Below are 18,845 nucleotides of genomic sequence, written 5' to 3'. Positions count from 1 at the left end.
GGCGCTTGGGAGGCAGAGGCAGGCGGATTTCTGAGTTTGAGGCCAGTCTGGTCTACAGAGTGAGTTCTAGGACAGCCAGGGCTATACAGAGAAACCCTGTCTCAAAAAAACCAAAAAACCAAAAAAAAAAAAAAAAAAAAAAAAAAAAAGAAGAAGAAAGAAAAGAAGGCAGGGAACAAACTGGGCAACTGAATTAAGGACACGTTGGGAGCCCCTGAACTCCATTTTACCAAAATGAAGAGAGCAGTATGCTTTGGCTTACACATCCTATTCTTACTGAGCTGCTGCAGCTTTTAGAGACACTTTGTATGTTCTGAGAGTGTCATTTGTCTCTGCTGGGATGCACTAAATAGGAAAGGCAAGGATACATTTGTGGTTTCCTAGCCTGTTTTCCCAGCATTTCAGCGGGACATTGGCAAGTCATTCAGACATGAAATTGTAACGGAAATGCCAGGAAGCTGCTGAATTTTTAATTATTTTTTATTGAAAATTCTTTTTGCTCAGCAGTAAGCTCCCACTGTCCAGCCAAGTGAGAGGTACCCCTCAGGCTGGCTCCCAACACTGGGATGTCGTCCTCATAAACACATATGCACACACTTTGTGCTGTGGCATGTCACCTAAATTGTTTTGGCTGGCTGCACATTTAGTCTCAGTATGGCACAATATTTAGAGACTGCCAATTTCAGAAACACACTCTACAAGGTAAATGTATTAATAAGGTTTGGAGGCATTCAAGAATCCTAATTTAATTTCATTGGTCTTTTATAACAGGACAATCAATTTTGGTAAGAAATTCAAGAGTGAACAACAACAACAAAAACCCTTTCTAAATGTCTTCAGATCTAAATCAAATGAATGTCTCTATTTCTAGGATTAAGTACTGCTGCCAGCGATGTCACTAATGAAACTGGAATTTCCTAACTGGTCACGTAATGTCTTTGGAACATTTCTTGCACACTAGAGAAGGCAGCCGTGCCTGCCATCAGTCCTGCTGAGGATTTTACCCTGTAGACTGAACTAACTGCGCATCAAGCAGGGGCCCTTCTCACTTCATTACTTTTCAGATTACACAAATAATACATAAACACATTTCACCTGACATCCAAGCTAAGTAAACACTGCAAGAGGAACAACATTCCTTCCTCCGATCCCTCTGCAGAGAGACACAGCAGGCAGACTGGCAGGTGCTTCTGGGAGAAGGTACCTTCAGAGAGTCAGGTCTAATTTGACAGCTAACCTTTTCTCTCTCTTCCCCAAAGACCTCTCAGGAGCCTCAAAACTTTGACTCTGAACTGGGATGTTACTGAAAAGCTGCAGTCCTTGTCAGAAACAAGAGGAGCTAATGCACACTAGTAAAGGACCTGTGAGCATCATGAAGGAATGCTTCTCCAAAATATACACATTTATCCAACATGGGATGCTATATTGCTGTGTCTTGGGAAATCTCACCTAATAATTACTATTCTTTCCCAGAATGAAACCACCCAGAAACACCTGTGTAAAACTATCTGTTCTGATATTTCCGTGTTGAGAGCATTTGCAGGGGTGGAGAGAGGCTAGAATGTACAATGGCTGCTCTGGGTGATGTATCTGTTATCATTTAGCATACCAAACATATTCTAAAAGGATTTGAGAAAATGTTAGCATGGTGATATAGCCTTGCTACCAACCTGGAAACCTGGGTTTGAGCCCCAAACCGACATGGTAAAAGGAAATAACCAACCCACAAAAGGTGTCCTTTAGTTCTACATGCCCCCCCCCCCCCGAAATAAACAGTATAAAACAAAATGTTAGTTTTAAAAAAAAGTGTCACCATCATTCGGTAAGATGAAGGAAACAGAACAGGCAGGACTTGCAATCCACTAGTTAACACTATCACTCATGCATCTCATGTCGGTTGTTTCTTACCCTCTTCCGGGACTCTTCAATAGCAGACAACAAGGCATTATCTTTCTCATTCTTCAGGAAGCCCTAGAAAATGAAGTAAAGCCACATAACCAAGGTTACTTCCAAATAGCAGAAGTATACTCCTGAGCCAAAGGTAAACCCAAGAACCTGCTGTAGCAATGCATGTCTTTAACTCTGGCTCCGAGGTGGAGACAGGAGAATCAGGAGCTCAAGGCCATTTCCAGTAACGCAGGAAGTTTGCAGGCCAAATGGGGATATTGGAGACTCTGTACTCTCTATCCTCTCTGCCCCTGCCAAAGCCTAGTGCCTCCATTTACTAATGGCAGGACATTAACCAAACTCTAAATGTCAGCTGACTTATGTATAATAATGAGATAATGCAATCAAGTTCTTGGACCCAAGGCTCAGTACACAGCTCTACCATTAATACTGATTGTCTAGATATGTGGGAGACGTTAAGGAAAGTGCTCAGGGTGGCCTCCTGGTTCTTGTTCACTGTCTATTTGCCTGAGATGAGGTCAGCTGAGGGAGGATACAAGAGACGGTGACAACAGCCACAGATGCACACAGGCAGACCCTGTCTTTTATACAAAGGTAAAGCTTCTTTTCCACAGCTTGGGGCTGAGAGGTCTAAGCGGAAACAAGGAAAGCTACAATTAGTATTACATATTCATCATGTATGGAGATCAAAGTCTTGGTTGTAATGAAAGACTCCAAGTTATGCTACACCCCAGATCCACCTAAATTCTGTACAGCACAGTTGGCAAGCACACTATTCATACATTTATACATTTTAATGACCTGCTTTCTTTGTAATGCTTTCTTTATGATTTTTTAAAAAGAATTTGGGGAATGTAAAAGAAAGAACTAAGCAAACACTTTTAAATGGCAAGCTCACTTAAGACTATCGGGTGGTTTTCTACAGATCTGGTTAGTTTGCATACTTGTCATTTTAACAGCTGTAGCTTTATGCACTCTGTCCAAATAACCTAGTTCTTAAGCTGCTGGTTAGCAAATATGAATGGAAGGCGATATAATTTGGATAAGATATTAATAATATTCTCAGATCTCCAAGATCCCTTATCCACTGGCCCACGATTCCCCTGCACCTTGCTCTCATACTCCAAGGCAGCCTGCAGCCAGCAGCCAGCAGCCAGCAGCCAGCAAACAGTCCCCTCGGGAAGACGGCTCCAGGGCAGCTCTGAGGATTCAATGCACACTGCTGTCTACACTGACAACAGGGTATGAGGTGAGGGTTAGGGAAAGGCTTCAGTCCCTTTTTAGTAATGGTCCCACATACAGGAAAGGGAGATGATGTAATCATAAAATATACATACATTGTCCTTCATGGAAAAGGTCAATCTTGTATTATGAATTCTCTATTTTTCAAACAGGGTCTCAACTGTGTAGCATCTATCTCACTATCTTTCTCATAAGGGCTTCAATGGCTAAGGCTAAATTAAAGGCTTACAGTTTCACCATTTATAAGCAAAGCTATGCATCAACTACTGTGGCCCATGAGTAGGCAGGGGCCATGTGCTGCTGCTCAGGAAGCTGTTCGATTAAAGGTGGGAGGAGAAGCCACCATTGATAAGGCCTAGTTTAACTTTTCTGTTATGGCTAATGCAGAGGGCAGTATGTTAAACCTGATATTCTATCTCCCTTCTATGCTTCCCTGATCTTCCCAAGTCAATGATCAGCATATTAACTTCTTTTAACTATGCCTATATTCATGTATTTCACATACATACATACATACATACATATCTACAAACATACATACATACATACAAGCATGCAAAGCAGTAGTCAGACACACTTAAAAGAGAAGTACTTCTTGTGAAACAGAGCCCTCAATTGAATTAAAAAGAATTTTCTCTCTCTCTCTCTCTCTCTCACACATACACACTCTCTCTCTCTCTCTTTCTCTCTCTCTCTCTCTCTCTCTCTCTCTCTCTCTCTCTCTCTCACTCACTCATGCAAACCAACATTACCAGCAATTAAAGGAAAAAAAGATCATATATTTGAAGAAAACTGGGGCAGGGGGTTTACATGGGAGGGGCAGGAGGGAGGAAAGAGAAGGGGGTAAATGATGTAATTTTATTATAATTTCCAAAAATAAAAGAGTATCATAGCAAAAAGAAATAACAAATTATTGGGATCAGCTTAGTCTTAAGCTCCTTGTCTTTTAAAAGCTATATTGTAAAAAATCTCAACATATTAAATGAAGCATTTGTGCATGAGACTCGGATTTCAGATACGGCCCACATATGAACAAAGACCACACCACTATGTACCTCAAAGACTACCTGCTCTCTGTAGTACACACAACCCACAACACAACCATTTCTCAGAACTCCTGGAAGACAGGTCCAGACCCTTCCCCAGACAGCAGAGTATCTGCATGCGACCTGTGAACATTTTTAAGCCATAGGTCACTAACACAATGTGAATCTAGGGTTGAGAGCTTATATAGCATATTATTTAGGCAATAATGACAAGAAAATCTACATATATTCAATATCCCTCCAATAGGTCTTGCTATTTCTCTCTCCAAAGATGTTTAAAACTCCCTAGCCCAGCATCCCAATCACTGGTATCACAGGTCTGTGCCACCACATTGTACGTCAGACAAAATGCTTATTCTAGAATGTTTGTGTTTGGTTATATATAGGGCCAATTACACTTATTCTGCTCTTTGATATTTATCTTTTATTCCTTTCTACAAGGAAACATTAGAATAGATTATACATATTATATACTTTCAAAACTATACAGTAGCAGCCTACCTTTTAAAAAGAACTAACAGGTACACAGTAGTGATGGATGGAATCTTGTGCCATCTAGTGGTGATGATTAATTTACTCCAAAGAACACACCTAGCCGGGCGTGGTGGTGCACGCCTTTAATCCCAGCACTCGGGAGGCAGAGGCAGGAGGATTTCCTAGTTCGAGGCCAGCCTGGGTCTACAAAGTGACAGGGCTACAGAGAAACCCTGTCTCGAAAAACCAAAAAAAAAAAAAAAGAACACACCTTTGGGAAAAGTCATGAATGAAGATATTCTAAAGTCACTGTCTCTCTCCCATAGGCTATCAAACTATTAAGACTACCCAAGAAATTCCAATTTCCCCAGGTATCTCACTGATGGGAGAAAAAGGGCTGAAACTTAGCACCAGCCAGAACTTGTCCCCAGGACAGAAACTTAACACAGGTCTGACAACTCCTTAGACCACCCTGCAGGCCAGCCTGCAGTCCGGATAATGATGGGGAGGCACACAATCAGACTAGCACTGCTTGGCTAGGCATACTTCTTGTTCTCTGTTTTAACCTAAACCTCATGTCAGGACCTTGAAGCTAGATTTGGAGGGGGTGGGGTCCATTTGCTCCTTTCCCAGTATGACCATATTGAAAGAGCCACCACATCTGGCTCTGTCCTCTGTCCTTCAACCTTACTTCTTTCTTTAATTGGTCTAGAGAGGATGAGTAGCCCTAGCTAGGACCCAGGCTTTGACTCTTTTTTTTTTTTTTTTTTTTTTTTTTGAGACAGGGTTTCTCTGTATGGCCCTGGCTGACCTGGAACTCACTTTGTAGACCAGGCTGGCCTCGAACTCAGAAATCCGCCTGCCTCTGCCTCCCAAGTGCTGGGATTAAAGGTGTGTGCCACCACACCCAGCCCCAGGCTTTGACTCTTAACAACTCTGGTAACAGTTACACAGGGCTGGAATAAAATTGCTAAATTAAAGATGGGGACAATATGTATTTTACCATATAAAATAATGAAAGCAAAATTAAACATCCAAATGGATAAAAGACTCCTGTCTTCTTCCTCCTCCTCTTCAGTCTCAGAGCCTGGATGGGGCCAGGTATGGTGGCTCACCACTGTAATCCCAGTACTAGGAAAGATTGCTGTGAGTTCAAGGCCAACCTGAGCCTCAGAGTAATAACTTGTCTCAAAACACCAAACCCCAAAGCATAACAAGAATAAACTGAACAGGTGGGCAGAAACATAATCTGTCTCCATCCAGGTTTCCCAAGCCTCTTCCTAGACTTGCTATGACTAAAGTTGTTTTCAGTTTAAATTACTATGCTTGGGAGATTTATAAAACAAACATGCTTCTAATCTGCAAGCCCTACTTGCCAAGAGCAGATAACACACTGGAGTGCTAGAGGCTGTTGCTCTGCATCTGTGAACAACCTCGGTTGTCCCAACTCTACAGGATGTGCTTGGTCACATACAGGCAGGAGGTATGTCAGGATGTATGTTTGCCCTTGACTGGACAAGTACATATAGCCTTGTGGTTCTTGCCTTTATAAGCCCCTGTTTATTATAATTCAGTGACATACTATGGGAATCCAGTATCCATCCTTTTGGATTAAATACAGCTAGCCAGTATTAAAGCTAGCTTCAAATTTGGCTCAAAAATTGTGTAGTGGTCTTATTCTTGCTGGTAGGATTACCAGTCTTTTCTTTTTGGTTTCTGTGAGACTCTCCTTAAAACTTTAAAGTCTATCCTCATCCTGGAAAGGTGTTTTATCATTTATCAAAAAGTGGGATCTCTGGAAAATCAAGTTAGGGTACAAAGGTAAAGGCTGAGCTGGGTCTCCACTACTGGGAAGGCCTTGTGCACAGCTTCCCTCCTACTCAGAGATGGCTGCAGGCCTTTGGGGTTAATATGCCCATACCCAACTTTCCTATTTGCTCCGCCCTTCTAGGGTCCCAGAATAGACACATCACTGGCTCTTGGAATGGGTTTTGATTTCCAGCTTTCTGGAGCACACAATAGCTCCCATTCAGGAAGGAATTGGGCAATTCAATGACATCCAGGGCCAATCCTTTTAACAGTAGAGAAGCATAGACATCATAAGTCTAAAAGATCCACAGTATAAACCACACACAGGCCTGAGTGTTTACATATATGTGCTAACATATGAATGCCTGGTTTCTATGAAGGTCAGAAGAGGGCTCCTCTGGAACTGGACTTACAGCAGCCACATGGGTGCAGAGAACTGAATCCAGGCCTTCTGCAAAAGCAGCAAGTGCTCTTAACTGCTGAACCATCTCTCCAGTTCATCTTTGCTAGAGGAACTAGGCTGCCTTGTGATGTACCTGATGGAGAATAACCCAGACCAGAACTTCAAGGTTACGTCCATTTTCCTACCAATACTGTAGGTATTTCAAGGACCCAGTAGCCAAAGTGGCTCCTAAATAGCTAGAGGACAGGAAGATGAGCCTTACTGTAGTCAATACAGACTCTGGTATTCAGAGTACCCCAGAGAAGAGGAGAGAAGAGGCCTAGGCAAACAGACCTCTGTTGTGCCTAATGGACATATTTCTTAGCTTATCTGCTCCTCAACGGTGAGGAACTGGTTCAGCAAGTAAACATGCTCTTCCTTTTGAAATCCTGAGGACCTGAGTTCAGATTCTCAGAACTCCATACGCACGTGTGTACACATGCGCATGCATGCATGCACACATACAACATAATCTTTTAAAAAAGAATCTCTAGGGCTGGAGAGATGGCTCAGCAGTTAAGAGCACTGACTGCTCTTCCAGAGGTCCTGAGTTCAATTCCCAGCAACCATAAGGTGGCTCACAACCATCTGTAATGAGATCCGATGTCCTCTTCTGGTGTGTCTGAAGACAGTGATGGTGTCCTCACATACATGAAATAAATAAATAAATCTTAAACAAAAATAAGAATCTCTAATGAGGAAATTTTCTATGTACAGTTAAGTCAGAAAAGAAAAGCCATTAAAAAATATATTTTATGCTGCTTTTTTTTAAACAGGTCTCAGCTTCCATTTACAAGTAAGCATGACTTGAAGAACATATAAAGTTCCTCACTGCTGTTCACACAGATATGCATTAAATTAGAGGCTGCTGCACAAAGGAAAAGCCATATTTGATATGGCCCTCATGACACAAAACACTCCTTATTCTCTCTTTCCTTCAACAGACCAACCAGCCAACCATGCTGTCAAATGGAGACAGCACTACAGCCCGTGGGTATCTGACAAGATGCAAAATCCACAGTGGACAGCACAGAACCTCGGTGCTGCCTCCCATTTAATATGCATGACAGATACAAATCAACAGGAACTCTGTAATAACCAACATTCAAAATACTTACATTTAAAATTTTACATTTTCTTATTTGGGCCAGGGGTCATGACACATGTAGAGGTCAGAGGTCAGAGACAACCAGTGAGTTGGTTCTCTCCTTCCATCACATGGCTTCCAGAGTTTGAGCTCAAGTTCTTAGATTTGGCAGCAAATGCTTTTACTCGATGAGTCATCTAGCCAGCCCCCAAATCAAAATATTAATGTGAAGTCAACAGTGATATTAGGAATGAACACTACAATTGAATGAACTGCCAAGGCATGAATAAAAGGCATAAAGACAAAATAAGCAAGAAAAGGAGTGGTGGCACATGCCTTTAATCCTAGCACTTGGGATGCAGAGGCAGGCGGATCTCTTGTCAATTTGAGGCCAGCCTGATCTACATAGAGAATTCAAAGACAGCCAGGGCTATATATTGCAACCCTGTCTTTTGGGGATGGCGATAAAGGAAGTGGATAAATAAACAGAGTAGTAATTCTTATTCCGAGATGAAACAAAACCCACAGTGAGCTGGGCCTCTGCGCTGGTGTGGATATGGTTGCTCTTCAGCAGCCCTTTCCACGGTGTCTGCCGATACTCCCCCAGGAATCATTCAAGTGCAAATGATAAAACTCAAAGAACTGACACTTTTATATTTGGGTAGTCCCCAAGCTTTAAATTAGAGAATTTACATAATGTCTTAAAGTACTTTGGGTCATTTTATCAGATAGAGAGTACTGTGATAAGATAATATATAGAATGAGGCTGAATCTCAACTAACGTTTATACTTTAATCTCCAACTCAGATTTAAAGTAAGTCCCACTGCTTGTTTTCTACAAAAATGTCAAATTATCTGTTGATAGACTGCATATGTTCCCCATAAGAGAGTAGGGTCAGACAGACAAGAATGATGCCACTAGTCGGATGCTGTTGTGTGAGCCTGTGCTGAGCCTCTCGGCCCTTTCAGCAGGTGGCAGCAGATGCATGCTCAGATAAGTCTGGAGCCAGAGGTGGCATAGTGCTGTACAAGTCACGATGACGAATCTCACTTTGTATTTTGAACAAAATGAACTTCAAGTGTTAACGCTTTAAAGAGGGCCATAAAATTGTATGCTTATTTGGATCCTTTAAGGCAGATCAAATTATTATTCAAACTGGTTTACTTGGCAGTTTTCTAATTCTCCCCCAGGAGGAGAACTCAGTGTCCCAGAGGAGATCTAATAAACACAAAAATGCTCAGCATGGGTGGTACCGCCTCCCAGACCAACAAAGGGCACATGGGCAACATTTGACCTTAGGGTGCTGACACACCTGGTCTCTTCAGAATCATGTCAGTAGCAGTTCATCTGCACCACTGCCTTCTAAGAAAGCATGGGCCTTAAAGAGGGGCATTACTGTAAGCCCACTCACACTTTTTGCACATTTCCTCCTTATTACCCATCTCTATTTTCCACACCCCCAAAACAAGCAAGTGCCAGAACAAAAGCCCAAACTCTAAGACTTGAGAGTCAGGTAAAGCTATGGGCGAAGCAGCAGCAAGTCGGGTGGTGAGGACTGCAGAGATGTGTAAAACCCCGCCTGTTCACATAATGTGGGCACGGAATACTGGGTGCCTCCTCCTAGCTCTGCACAAAGGCATCACACGGAGTTGCTAACTTGAGAAAGACCAAGTTAGAGGCTGCATCTCAGTGATGCTACTTAGAGCTTATGATGCTGCTGCTGCTGCTGCTGCTGCTGCTGCTGCTGCTAAGCCTCTTCTGTCCCTTTTAAGGGCAGTGGGACATTTTTATTACCTGCCAATCCCATCTCACACCAGCCATTTCTAGATATTCAAGAATGATAACTCACACACCTCAGTTATTGGGAGACTCCATACAGAGGTTACAAGTATTAATGGCATCCTATAAATGACATTGGTGACAAAAAAAAAAAAAAAAGCTTTTCTACAGATTTTGCTTTCCCTCCACATCCCAAAAGGTCCTGCTGTTCCTTCATGCCCATAGAAAGCACTATCTTTTCACAAGAGGACTGGAGAGAGGGGACAACTTTGTCTGTGCTGCTGTCACACCACTCCTTAAAAACTACGCCCAAGCCAGGTGTGGTGGCGCACGCCTTTAATCCCAGCACTCGGGAGGCAGAGGCAGGCGGATTTCTGAGTTTGAGGCCAGCTTGGTCTACAAAGTGAGTTCCAGGACAGCCAGGGCTATACAGAGAACCCCTGTCTCTAAAGAAAACAAACAAACAAAACAAAAACAAAAAAACAAAACAAAAAAAACCCTATGTCAAAGCCTACACCCAGTGAGAGAGACCATGATGCAGCATGGAGTGACAGACCGTGGTAGCAGGCCCTCTGCTAGCCATTCTCCCTCTCCTTCTCCCTCTCTGCTGGGGAAATGTGGCTGTCACAGTGGGTAGATATCAAGGGAGCAGGGGGCCAACCAGCGGCTCTGACACTGGGGTAGCACCAAAGAGAAAACACAGTTGTGAGCACTTCCTCGTCTTCATCCAATTGCCCCTTAACCTCAGCACACTTGCTATAGAGACATAAGAAAGGGGAAGATTCTGCAGGAAGAACTTTTTCAATTCACCTTTGCAAATAGAATGAATACTAATAGTATACTGTGTGCTTGGCTTCAAAGAGCAGCAGCAGAGTCCTCTCCTCACCCAAAGGCATTAGTAGGATCTCAAAACTGGGCGGTTGCTCTAGGGGAGGAACAAGGTGGGTTCATTAGGGGACGAAAAAAGCATTTCAAGCTCATCTTGGGCTTTGGGTACTAAACCTGCCCTGCAGCATAAATGGGAATACAGCAATAATAGCCTAGCTGATAAGCAACAAGCCTTTCCATGGCCCTTAACATACACTCTGAAAAAACCCACTGAAGTAGTCTCTACTCTAAACAAGAAACAAGACTAGGAGTGGAGCCTGAGCTTCATCTGACCTTGTGCCTTCCACCCTGTTGGGAAAAAAAATGAAAGCAAGCTTTGGACACTGAGCCAGGGGTTGGGAGTTGGGGAGTTGGGAGTTGAGGTTGAGTAGAAAGTGTGTCTCAGTCAGGCCAATGAGAGCCAGCAACCTGCTTTCCACGGAGCTTAGGATTAAGCCTGAGCTCTCCTTAGCAAGCACAAGAAACGCTGTAAGGACAGTGTTTAGGAGCCACGCTCATATTAATTCCCAGCTGGTACCCACTGTCAGTCATTCACAATGCAGTCAAGGATGCTCTGCAGCCTCTCCTGCTCTGCAGCCATGCTTCTGCTGACGGGTCTGAGCACAAGCCAGCATGGGTGTCACAGAAGTAAGCCTTGTTTTCACTGCAGTCCCTTCATACTCAAAAATTCATTTTTCAAAAAATTGGAAACAACCAACCAAAGACATTTTCTCTGATTTCACAGTGTTTTAAGTGTAATTTGTCAGAGCTTTGTTAACCATGCTTAGAGTTTTACTCTCTCCTAAACCTCTTTATTAAGGCTGGAAACCTTTCGACTTTACTCTGTTAGAGCCAAGGAATGCTGGGGAATGCACCACTCAGCCCAGTCATCATAGACACAGCTGCAGGTCTGGAAGATATAAGCAGCGGAGAACATGGGGCACAGACATTTATCAAGGAGAAACTGCCCCCAAATTAAAGGCAGCTAAATCTTTTTACTCGTTTGTCCTGCAGAATGTTAGAGGAGTTGGTCTGCTAGGGATGCCTCAGAGAACCCCGCCCCACCCCAGCTCATAGAGTGCCTTACCACTCACGGTCAACCATCGTCATGAGCCTAGGAGCCTCACTTGCGGTGGAGATCATAGTTTTAATTGTGTGTTTATAAAGGGCAAATTGGTAAGTGTACATCATCTTCAACACAAACCCTGGAAGACTCTCGGCACAGCTTAGGAGTCATTGCTGGGATAGCTGAAAACAGACACGTCTGTGAGTCAGGCTGCTCCAGCACAGACAGACTGACTGTGCTGACCAGCCAGCCAACAAAGATTAAAAAACAAAACAAAACAAACAAAAAACCACCCAAAGGAAGCATACAGCATGTAGGTCAGGAATACAGCACTGTGGATGTAGAGCGGATATCACTTCCTTATGTCTGCCCTTGAGAAAGTGATTTACTGCAGAAAACCTTGCTTTACTTAGCCCCGATAAGTTGATTGTGCCAGATAAACTTTATGCTTGGCTCCAAAAATTCCAAACTTATAAGAGATGGGAATGAGAAAAGGCAGCAGCAGCACTGCTCTGGCCGTATTTCATCTGCAGAATAATCCGTATCTGGAGTCACAAAAGAAATACTGTAAGCTTCGTTTTGAAAGCGCTGGCGTATTTCATATATAAAATAACAAAAGCTGATGAAGAACCAAACGAGACAAAGAATGCAGTCTTACAGGAATGCTGCTTCACCTTGCCATTAATAATACTGTTCTGCATTTTCTAAAACTTTATCTATACAACATAAAGAACACACAATGGAGGCAACTCCAAAGTGTTAATACAATCTCTCAAAGGTGGTGTTTGAAGTCTAGATATGAGTGCTAACAACGCTTTAGGAAAATCTGAAAACTTCTATCTCCTACTGATAACAAGTAAGCATGAAATGTTTGTTGGTGGTGTTCCTAAGGATGTCTTCAGACTGTTCTAGAAAATAACTGCAGTCCGGATCTCCTCATGGTGCCCCCGGTGACGCCATTTTACTCCTTCCTCGCTGCCATCTTAGTGCCACAGCATGCTTCCTAGCAAGCTGGCTGGCATGTCTGCTTGTCTACTCTGTACTGCCAGCGCAGTCAAAGGTGTGATAGGAATATATTTTCTGTCACGGAAAGAACTGACCCCTGAATCTTTACTCTCAAAGGGTTAAAATTTTATGTGAAAAGCTTTGGAAAAGCTTCCAAACTGCAGAAACTCAAGAATACAGTATCAGGAAGAGCCTCCTCTAGCAGCCAAACTGGAGTAGCCAGGCTGGAAGTGAGTAAAACACAAAGCACTAGACCTCTGCACCTCCCAGCTGATCTGAAAGGTACTTGGCACAGAGCTTTTCTATAAAGTCAGTAACGGAGGAGGGGAGAACCCACAGAATCTTCTAACAAACAGCACTTAAAAGATTTTTTAAAGGAAGGCTCGGTAGAGCTCCTTAAGCCATCCTTCTAGGTAAGGTTGCAGTTCTGATTCACTGCCTGAAGACACTTTCATTTTGAGGTGTAAGCCTTGTGGAAATCAAAGGGAAAGCCACCTTTTCCTTTCTAGCACATATTTGAACAATTAGTGCATTCAATGCAGGGTCTCTGAGACTGGGGAAAAAAACCAAAACCAAAACAAAACCCTGAGGGCCAGGCTTCTGTGTGAGTTCTATTAGATTTACAGAATCTCTCTAGGACTCAGGTCAGGGTTTGTAAAACTGACTCTGCTATATCAATGTAAAGTTCTGTGAAGAAAACTGCTCTTTCCTAAGCATCCAACATGTGTTAGACAGAGACAGTGCTTAGTGACCAGGATGAACACTATCCCAAACAACCTACAGGAGGTGGCTGACTTTCTAAACCTGCTACAAGTCAAAAGAATTCTGAGAAGCCAATTCTGTGAAGGCCGAACTGAAACAGCCACTCAGTCTGGCGAGCCAGCTCTTCAAGCACAGCTAACTATCAACACTCTTCAGGGTTAAGACAAAAATTCTTCAGCCTTTAAAAAAATAAACACACAAGTCGAAGTTAAAACCCACACGTTTTCTCTCAGCAACGGCAGAACAGAATATAGATCTGCATCAAGTGGAGTGCACCTAAACTTAAGAATCCAGGCTCACAAGCTCACAGCCACAAAATGACTTTTATCTGAGTAGCTTTGCGTTCACAAGAATTAACGAAGCAAAGGCACCAAAAACGGTTCCCATAAGTGAGAGAGAAAAAAACTCAATCTATTATTTTCTTTAGAATAAAATTTTCTTTCATTAAAAACACTTTTTTCTTATGCCTCCTAATCATGTACTTACAGATTATTAACACGGAAGCCCTTTTTTAAAAAACAATAAAAAGCTCTAAAATTCAACAACCCTTTTCAGGAATAAAAGACATTTTTCTTAAAGACAATAAAAGAACCAAAACTCTGAAGTTAACTACTCTTAGGCTTCCTTTTATTTCCCTAGAAATCATCTCCATCTTTGACTAGTGTAAATTCATATTTATCATTATTAATGAATATTTAATTAAGGTCATTTGCTAAAGTCAGTCATGAATCTCGTATTTTAGGAATATACCTGAGTTTTGACATAGAACTTAGAAGAAAAAAAATCCAAGGGTCTCTGCTATACTTTGCACATTGGCAACATTAGCTTAAAGTCTATTTTACCCATTCACCCAAAGACAGATTTTCAACCTTTATCACTACACGAGAAATACTTACTGTAGACAAAAGGATTCCATTTTCTTTCTGGGAATATTCTCCCCACTCCTAAAGAATTCTTCTACACAGTATGCAAAAGCAGTGTTGGTTCCACAGCTACAAAGCTCCTGTGCCATAGCAGCTATGTCAATGGGATGGACCTGCAGCTGCCTTCAGAAGCCTGCTCACCTCGCCCATGATACAGCTAATTGTTAAAAATGGTGGATGAGACGTTTTCCATACATTACATTAAGGAGCTCTGATGAAGGCACTGGCATCCACCCACTTCAAACAAAGGGAAATAATGTGCAACTGTACAAGGCATGGATAACTGAGTCATCTCCCTGCACACAGGGTCAGTGTTAGAGGTTTCCTCCATCTTTTACAAAATGCAAAGCACAGCTATTGTCTCATCTCTAAATCAATTCTATGCAGTGTTGCATCAGGTCAGAGTTTTAAAGGAATGAATCTTAGGCACAAGTAAATCTAGACCCCACCCCCACCCCCACCACTGAGAGAAGCCAAATTCTCTCAGCTCCCCTCCCTTTCTGAGCAGGTCTCCTCCATTCCCCACTTGACAGCTTCTCCAGCTTCCTATTGTTAGTAAAGAAAAGTCCCACCTTTGAAGGGGCCAAAGCCCTCAACCAGGTGAGCCATTTCCAAGTCTCAGCTTCAAAGAGAGCTCCAGACCCCACAGGCCCCACAACAGAAACACATTCTTGAGATAAAAAGGTATACATACATATTTTTTTATTTTATTGTTTTTAAAAGCATGACAATGAACTGATTTAATGTTGAACTAAAACTAGTTATTTCTGATATCAAGCTATTAAGTGTTATTTATAGAAAACATTATTATTATCTTGTTATTTTCTAAACACTGTTTACATGACTTAGGAAGTTTTTATTTTACTTATAAACATCATAAAAATCTGAAATACATGTATATGCAAGACCTATACAGTTCTCAATTGGAATTTAAGAAATTAAAAATACTTTCTTAATTGCCAATAACTGATAGCTATTAAGAATTTATGTTAGGTACTAATATTTAATTTTTCTCATTTAAAATCTTATACTAAACCATTCCCTGTGAGATAATTCCAATCTCTGACAGTATTTTTTTTTCCTAACACAAGAAACCCAACTTATGAGATTCTATGAACGAATACACACATACACATACACACACACACACACCTAAATTCTAAAGAAGGAACTGGTTGGAGAGAGAGAGAGAGAGAGAGAGAGAGAGGAATTCTAACTTCATATTTCACATACAAATCCTGTGGTTCACTTAGCTCTTAAAAAAAAATCTTAAAGAAAGTCTACACTATTTGCTACTTAAAAATGAAATTCAAAAAAATAAAAATAAAAAATAAAAATAAACCAGTTCTTTAAATCTTCAGGCAGATCTTTGCCCCACCCAAACAATTTTTTGCTTTTAAGCAAAACATTAAAATGGCAAGGCAAAAATCTAAGTGATTCTTAGAAGAATTGAATACTTTTTCTACAAAAATGAGTTAAGCACTACAAAATTTATCTCAAAATTCCACACAAACCAAGACCTTACCTTTCAAAGACATTGCAATGTGTTGTCATTCTAACACCAGGGCACATTTATCTTAATTTCTTTATGAGACAAGAAATCCTACCTGACGTTCTCAAAAAACACAAGGAGTTGCAGCCGGCAAGGCGATCCAGTCAGTCACTGCAGCTCTCCTACCCTTCTAGCAGGGCGAGTGCTGCCGGCTCCAGTGCTCAAGGCTTCCCACCCTAAACTGCCTGGATTGAAAAGTCTGGTGGGAGGAGGAAGAGAGAGAGGAGAGAAAGAGAGGAAAGAAAAAAGGGGGAAAAAAAATCCAAGCTCTCTGCAAGTGCTAATCTGACTAAAGCACTAGAGTCCAATTAGACAATGAGACTGTCGCATCCTCTTAAATGGGGTGCACGGCAGGACCCTGCACAGAGCACTGCCATCACAAGAGCATGCTCCACACAAAATCAGAAAAGTCAGCTCTCAGTTTGCAAGCACAAACTGATGGGAGTAACAGTTTATAGGTTACAGAAGGGTATTTTATTGTTAACGGACTGTACCAAGTTAAGATTAAAGAGGGGGAGAGACAACATGTAGGCAAGGAATGCCAGGATACTTTTTCCTTCAACCCAAGCCACTCCAATTTCTCTGATGTGAATTTCTGATTACTTCCGACATCTTGCATGGCTAATAATCACTTCTCTGTCATGTTCGGTTAAAGTGGAAAATGCATTTGCTGCATTGTGATGCAGTGCTGTGGCCACAGATTGCTACACCAGTTGTGCAAAGCTGGTCCCTTAACTGAGCAGCAGAAATCTGCACATGTCATGATGCTAAAATAAATGGTAGTTAAAAGACTTTATACAGCAGCGGGCAGATTCTGCTATTTTAGTCTACAGAATATGTAGCTCCAATGTGCAGGATTATCTCAGGCACCATGCCCTTGTCAACTGCACTGCCCTTCAGAGAGAACAGTAAATTCCCATCTTAAATGCTTGGTCTCTTAGTAGTTAAAAGATTTTGATATTAAACAGTTACTCGGGTTAATTATATCTTTGAACAGAACAGAGGTTATTTGCATTTCAGGAATATCCCGCCAGTGAAACTGTCAGTGACACAGGAAAATGCAGGGTTTTTATTAACATATGCTCAGCTCAACTGTCACTTCTTAGTACAACATTTCGGGGGAAAACATATGATGTGTATGTAATGAATGTCCCCATTCTACTGCAACAATTTTTAAGGTGCTTGTCAGAAAGGGGTACTTTTTTCCCATATGTTTAACATACATCCTAGAAATTAAAGATCAAGATACGGATGTTTTTCACGGTAATAAAAGAAAACTCAATGCAGCAAATAAGTGTGCGACTACAAGAATGTTTTTATAAAATAGCAAAGATGAAACCATACCACGATGGTTAAAGTCAGATCAGTGAAAGGGCACACACGGGAAAGAAAAGAAACGAAAGCGCATTCCCTCTTCAAATCGACATCAGAGAACCTGGGAGTGTAATCTGCTGTCTGCAAACCCAGAACCTACAGTTACAGAACGTGAGTGATACAGGATACATGCCAATTTCATAATGTACTTTTATATAAATATTAATTTGGCCACTTAGCATCCAGAGTTTGGATATTTAAGGTTGTTTATTCTATCATCAAAATTTGTATTTTAAGAAACAGAACCAAGTCATAGACTTTGGTGCTAAAAAAACCAAACAAACTTATAATTCATATATTTCTTACATCAAAACTTCTGTCAATTAAATACACAGAATTGAGCTGCTTCTGACTTTTCTATCTCATAAAAACAAATCAAAGCCTTCAACAAAAGGAATGAACACAGGAGCACACTCCGACTGGTGTCAGAAAGCTGAGTCAGACAAGGAAAGAACTTATGATACTGACATAGAAAGCAGCCCAGGAATGCCCATCTTTGCGACAGCAGCAAATACCTAACTTAGAGGTGCATGTTGCTGACAAGGGCTGTAAACTTGAAAAGCTTTCTGATTTTCTGATCCTAATTTAAAATTAACTGCACCAACAGTGCTATTCAGTGCCATAGCAGATGTCACAATAGTTGTTGCTGACATTCAACAATTCAAGTTTTTATTCCAGACCCAATACAAGGTACCACCAACAGCTCAGAACTGCACAAGGAGGAAGGCAGGATCATGTGGTGGGGGTGGCTTTGAAATTAACCAGGCTCAGCTTAGGCTCCAATTACTGAACAAAAGACAATCCTGGGGGACTTCTCTCTGAACCAGAACAAGAAGCAAACTCATTTGTCTTTTATCAAATAAATACTGTATTGAGCATAGCAGACATGTAGCAATAAGGATTCTGTCTGGAAATGGAAGATGCAAGAAAAAAAGAGCCCAAATACCCAAGTGTGGTAAAAGTCAAAATAGCTCACTGGTACAGAATCTGACATACAGGAAAGTGAGGACACTCTTTGTTTACTTAAAAGCAAAAATCTCACTGCACTGAGTCTGTAAGGCCTTTTTACTCTTTACTAACCCCACCCGCAAATTAAGAGGATATTTCTTCATATCAAAATAAATTCTAAACCAGGTCAGAGCCTTTTCCCCCCTCAATCCATGAAAATTTTTAAAGAAACCAGGCAAGAAGCTCTCAGCTCAGGACTGCAGAACACTTTGGCAGAAAAGACCTCCAAGGCAGAAGAGACAGAGGTGTAGCTAATTTGCCTTCAGACTAAATGTCTGAATGTGGAGGTCAGAAAAGCACTGCGAAGGTACCACTTACAAAAAAAGAAGGATCTCTACGTGTGTCACTAGCCAAACACAAACAAATCCATTCTTTTTAAAGATTTATTTATTTTATGTATTATGAGTACACTATTGCTCTCTTCAGACACACTGGAAGAGGGCATGGATCCCATTACAGATGGTTGTGAGCCACCATGTGGTTGCTGGGAATTGAACTCA

The 18,845-nt window shown here is 41.6% G+C and overlaps 1 protein-coding gene across 5 annotated transcripts in view; it reads right to left on the bottom strand.

The window, feature by feature from the left end:
- The window catches only part of Nup93 (nucleoporin 93), a 113,537-nt gene that overhangs the window by 44,859 nt on the left and 49,833 nt on the right, over positions 1 to 18,845 (bottom strand). For 2 of the 5 annotated variants that reach the window (NM_172410.3, NM_001357266.1), the window contains one exon: positions 1,909 to 1,971. In NM_172410.3, coding sequence (NP_765998.1) covers positions 1,909 to 1,971 — 63 coding nt within the window. Of the gene's footprint in view, positions 1 to 1,908; positions 1,972 to 14,384; positions 14,768 to 16,018; positions 16,396 to 18,845 lie in introns of those variants that run through there. The other 3 variants (NM_001357267.1, XM_006531376.3, NM_001357268.1) reach the window with 3 other exon arrangements.

This window comes from Mus musculus, chromosome 8 (genome assembly GCF_000001635.26).
Source record: "Mus musculus strain C57BL/6J chromosome 8, GRCm38.p6 C57BL/6J".
In the NCBI taxonomy this organism is placed as follows: domain Eukaryota; kingdom Metazoa; phylum Chordata; class Mammalia; order Rodentia; family Muridae; genus Mus; species Mus musculus.
Note: the sequence above shows the minus strand (reverse complement) of the source record. Positions and strands in the feature narration are given on the sequence as shown.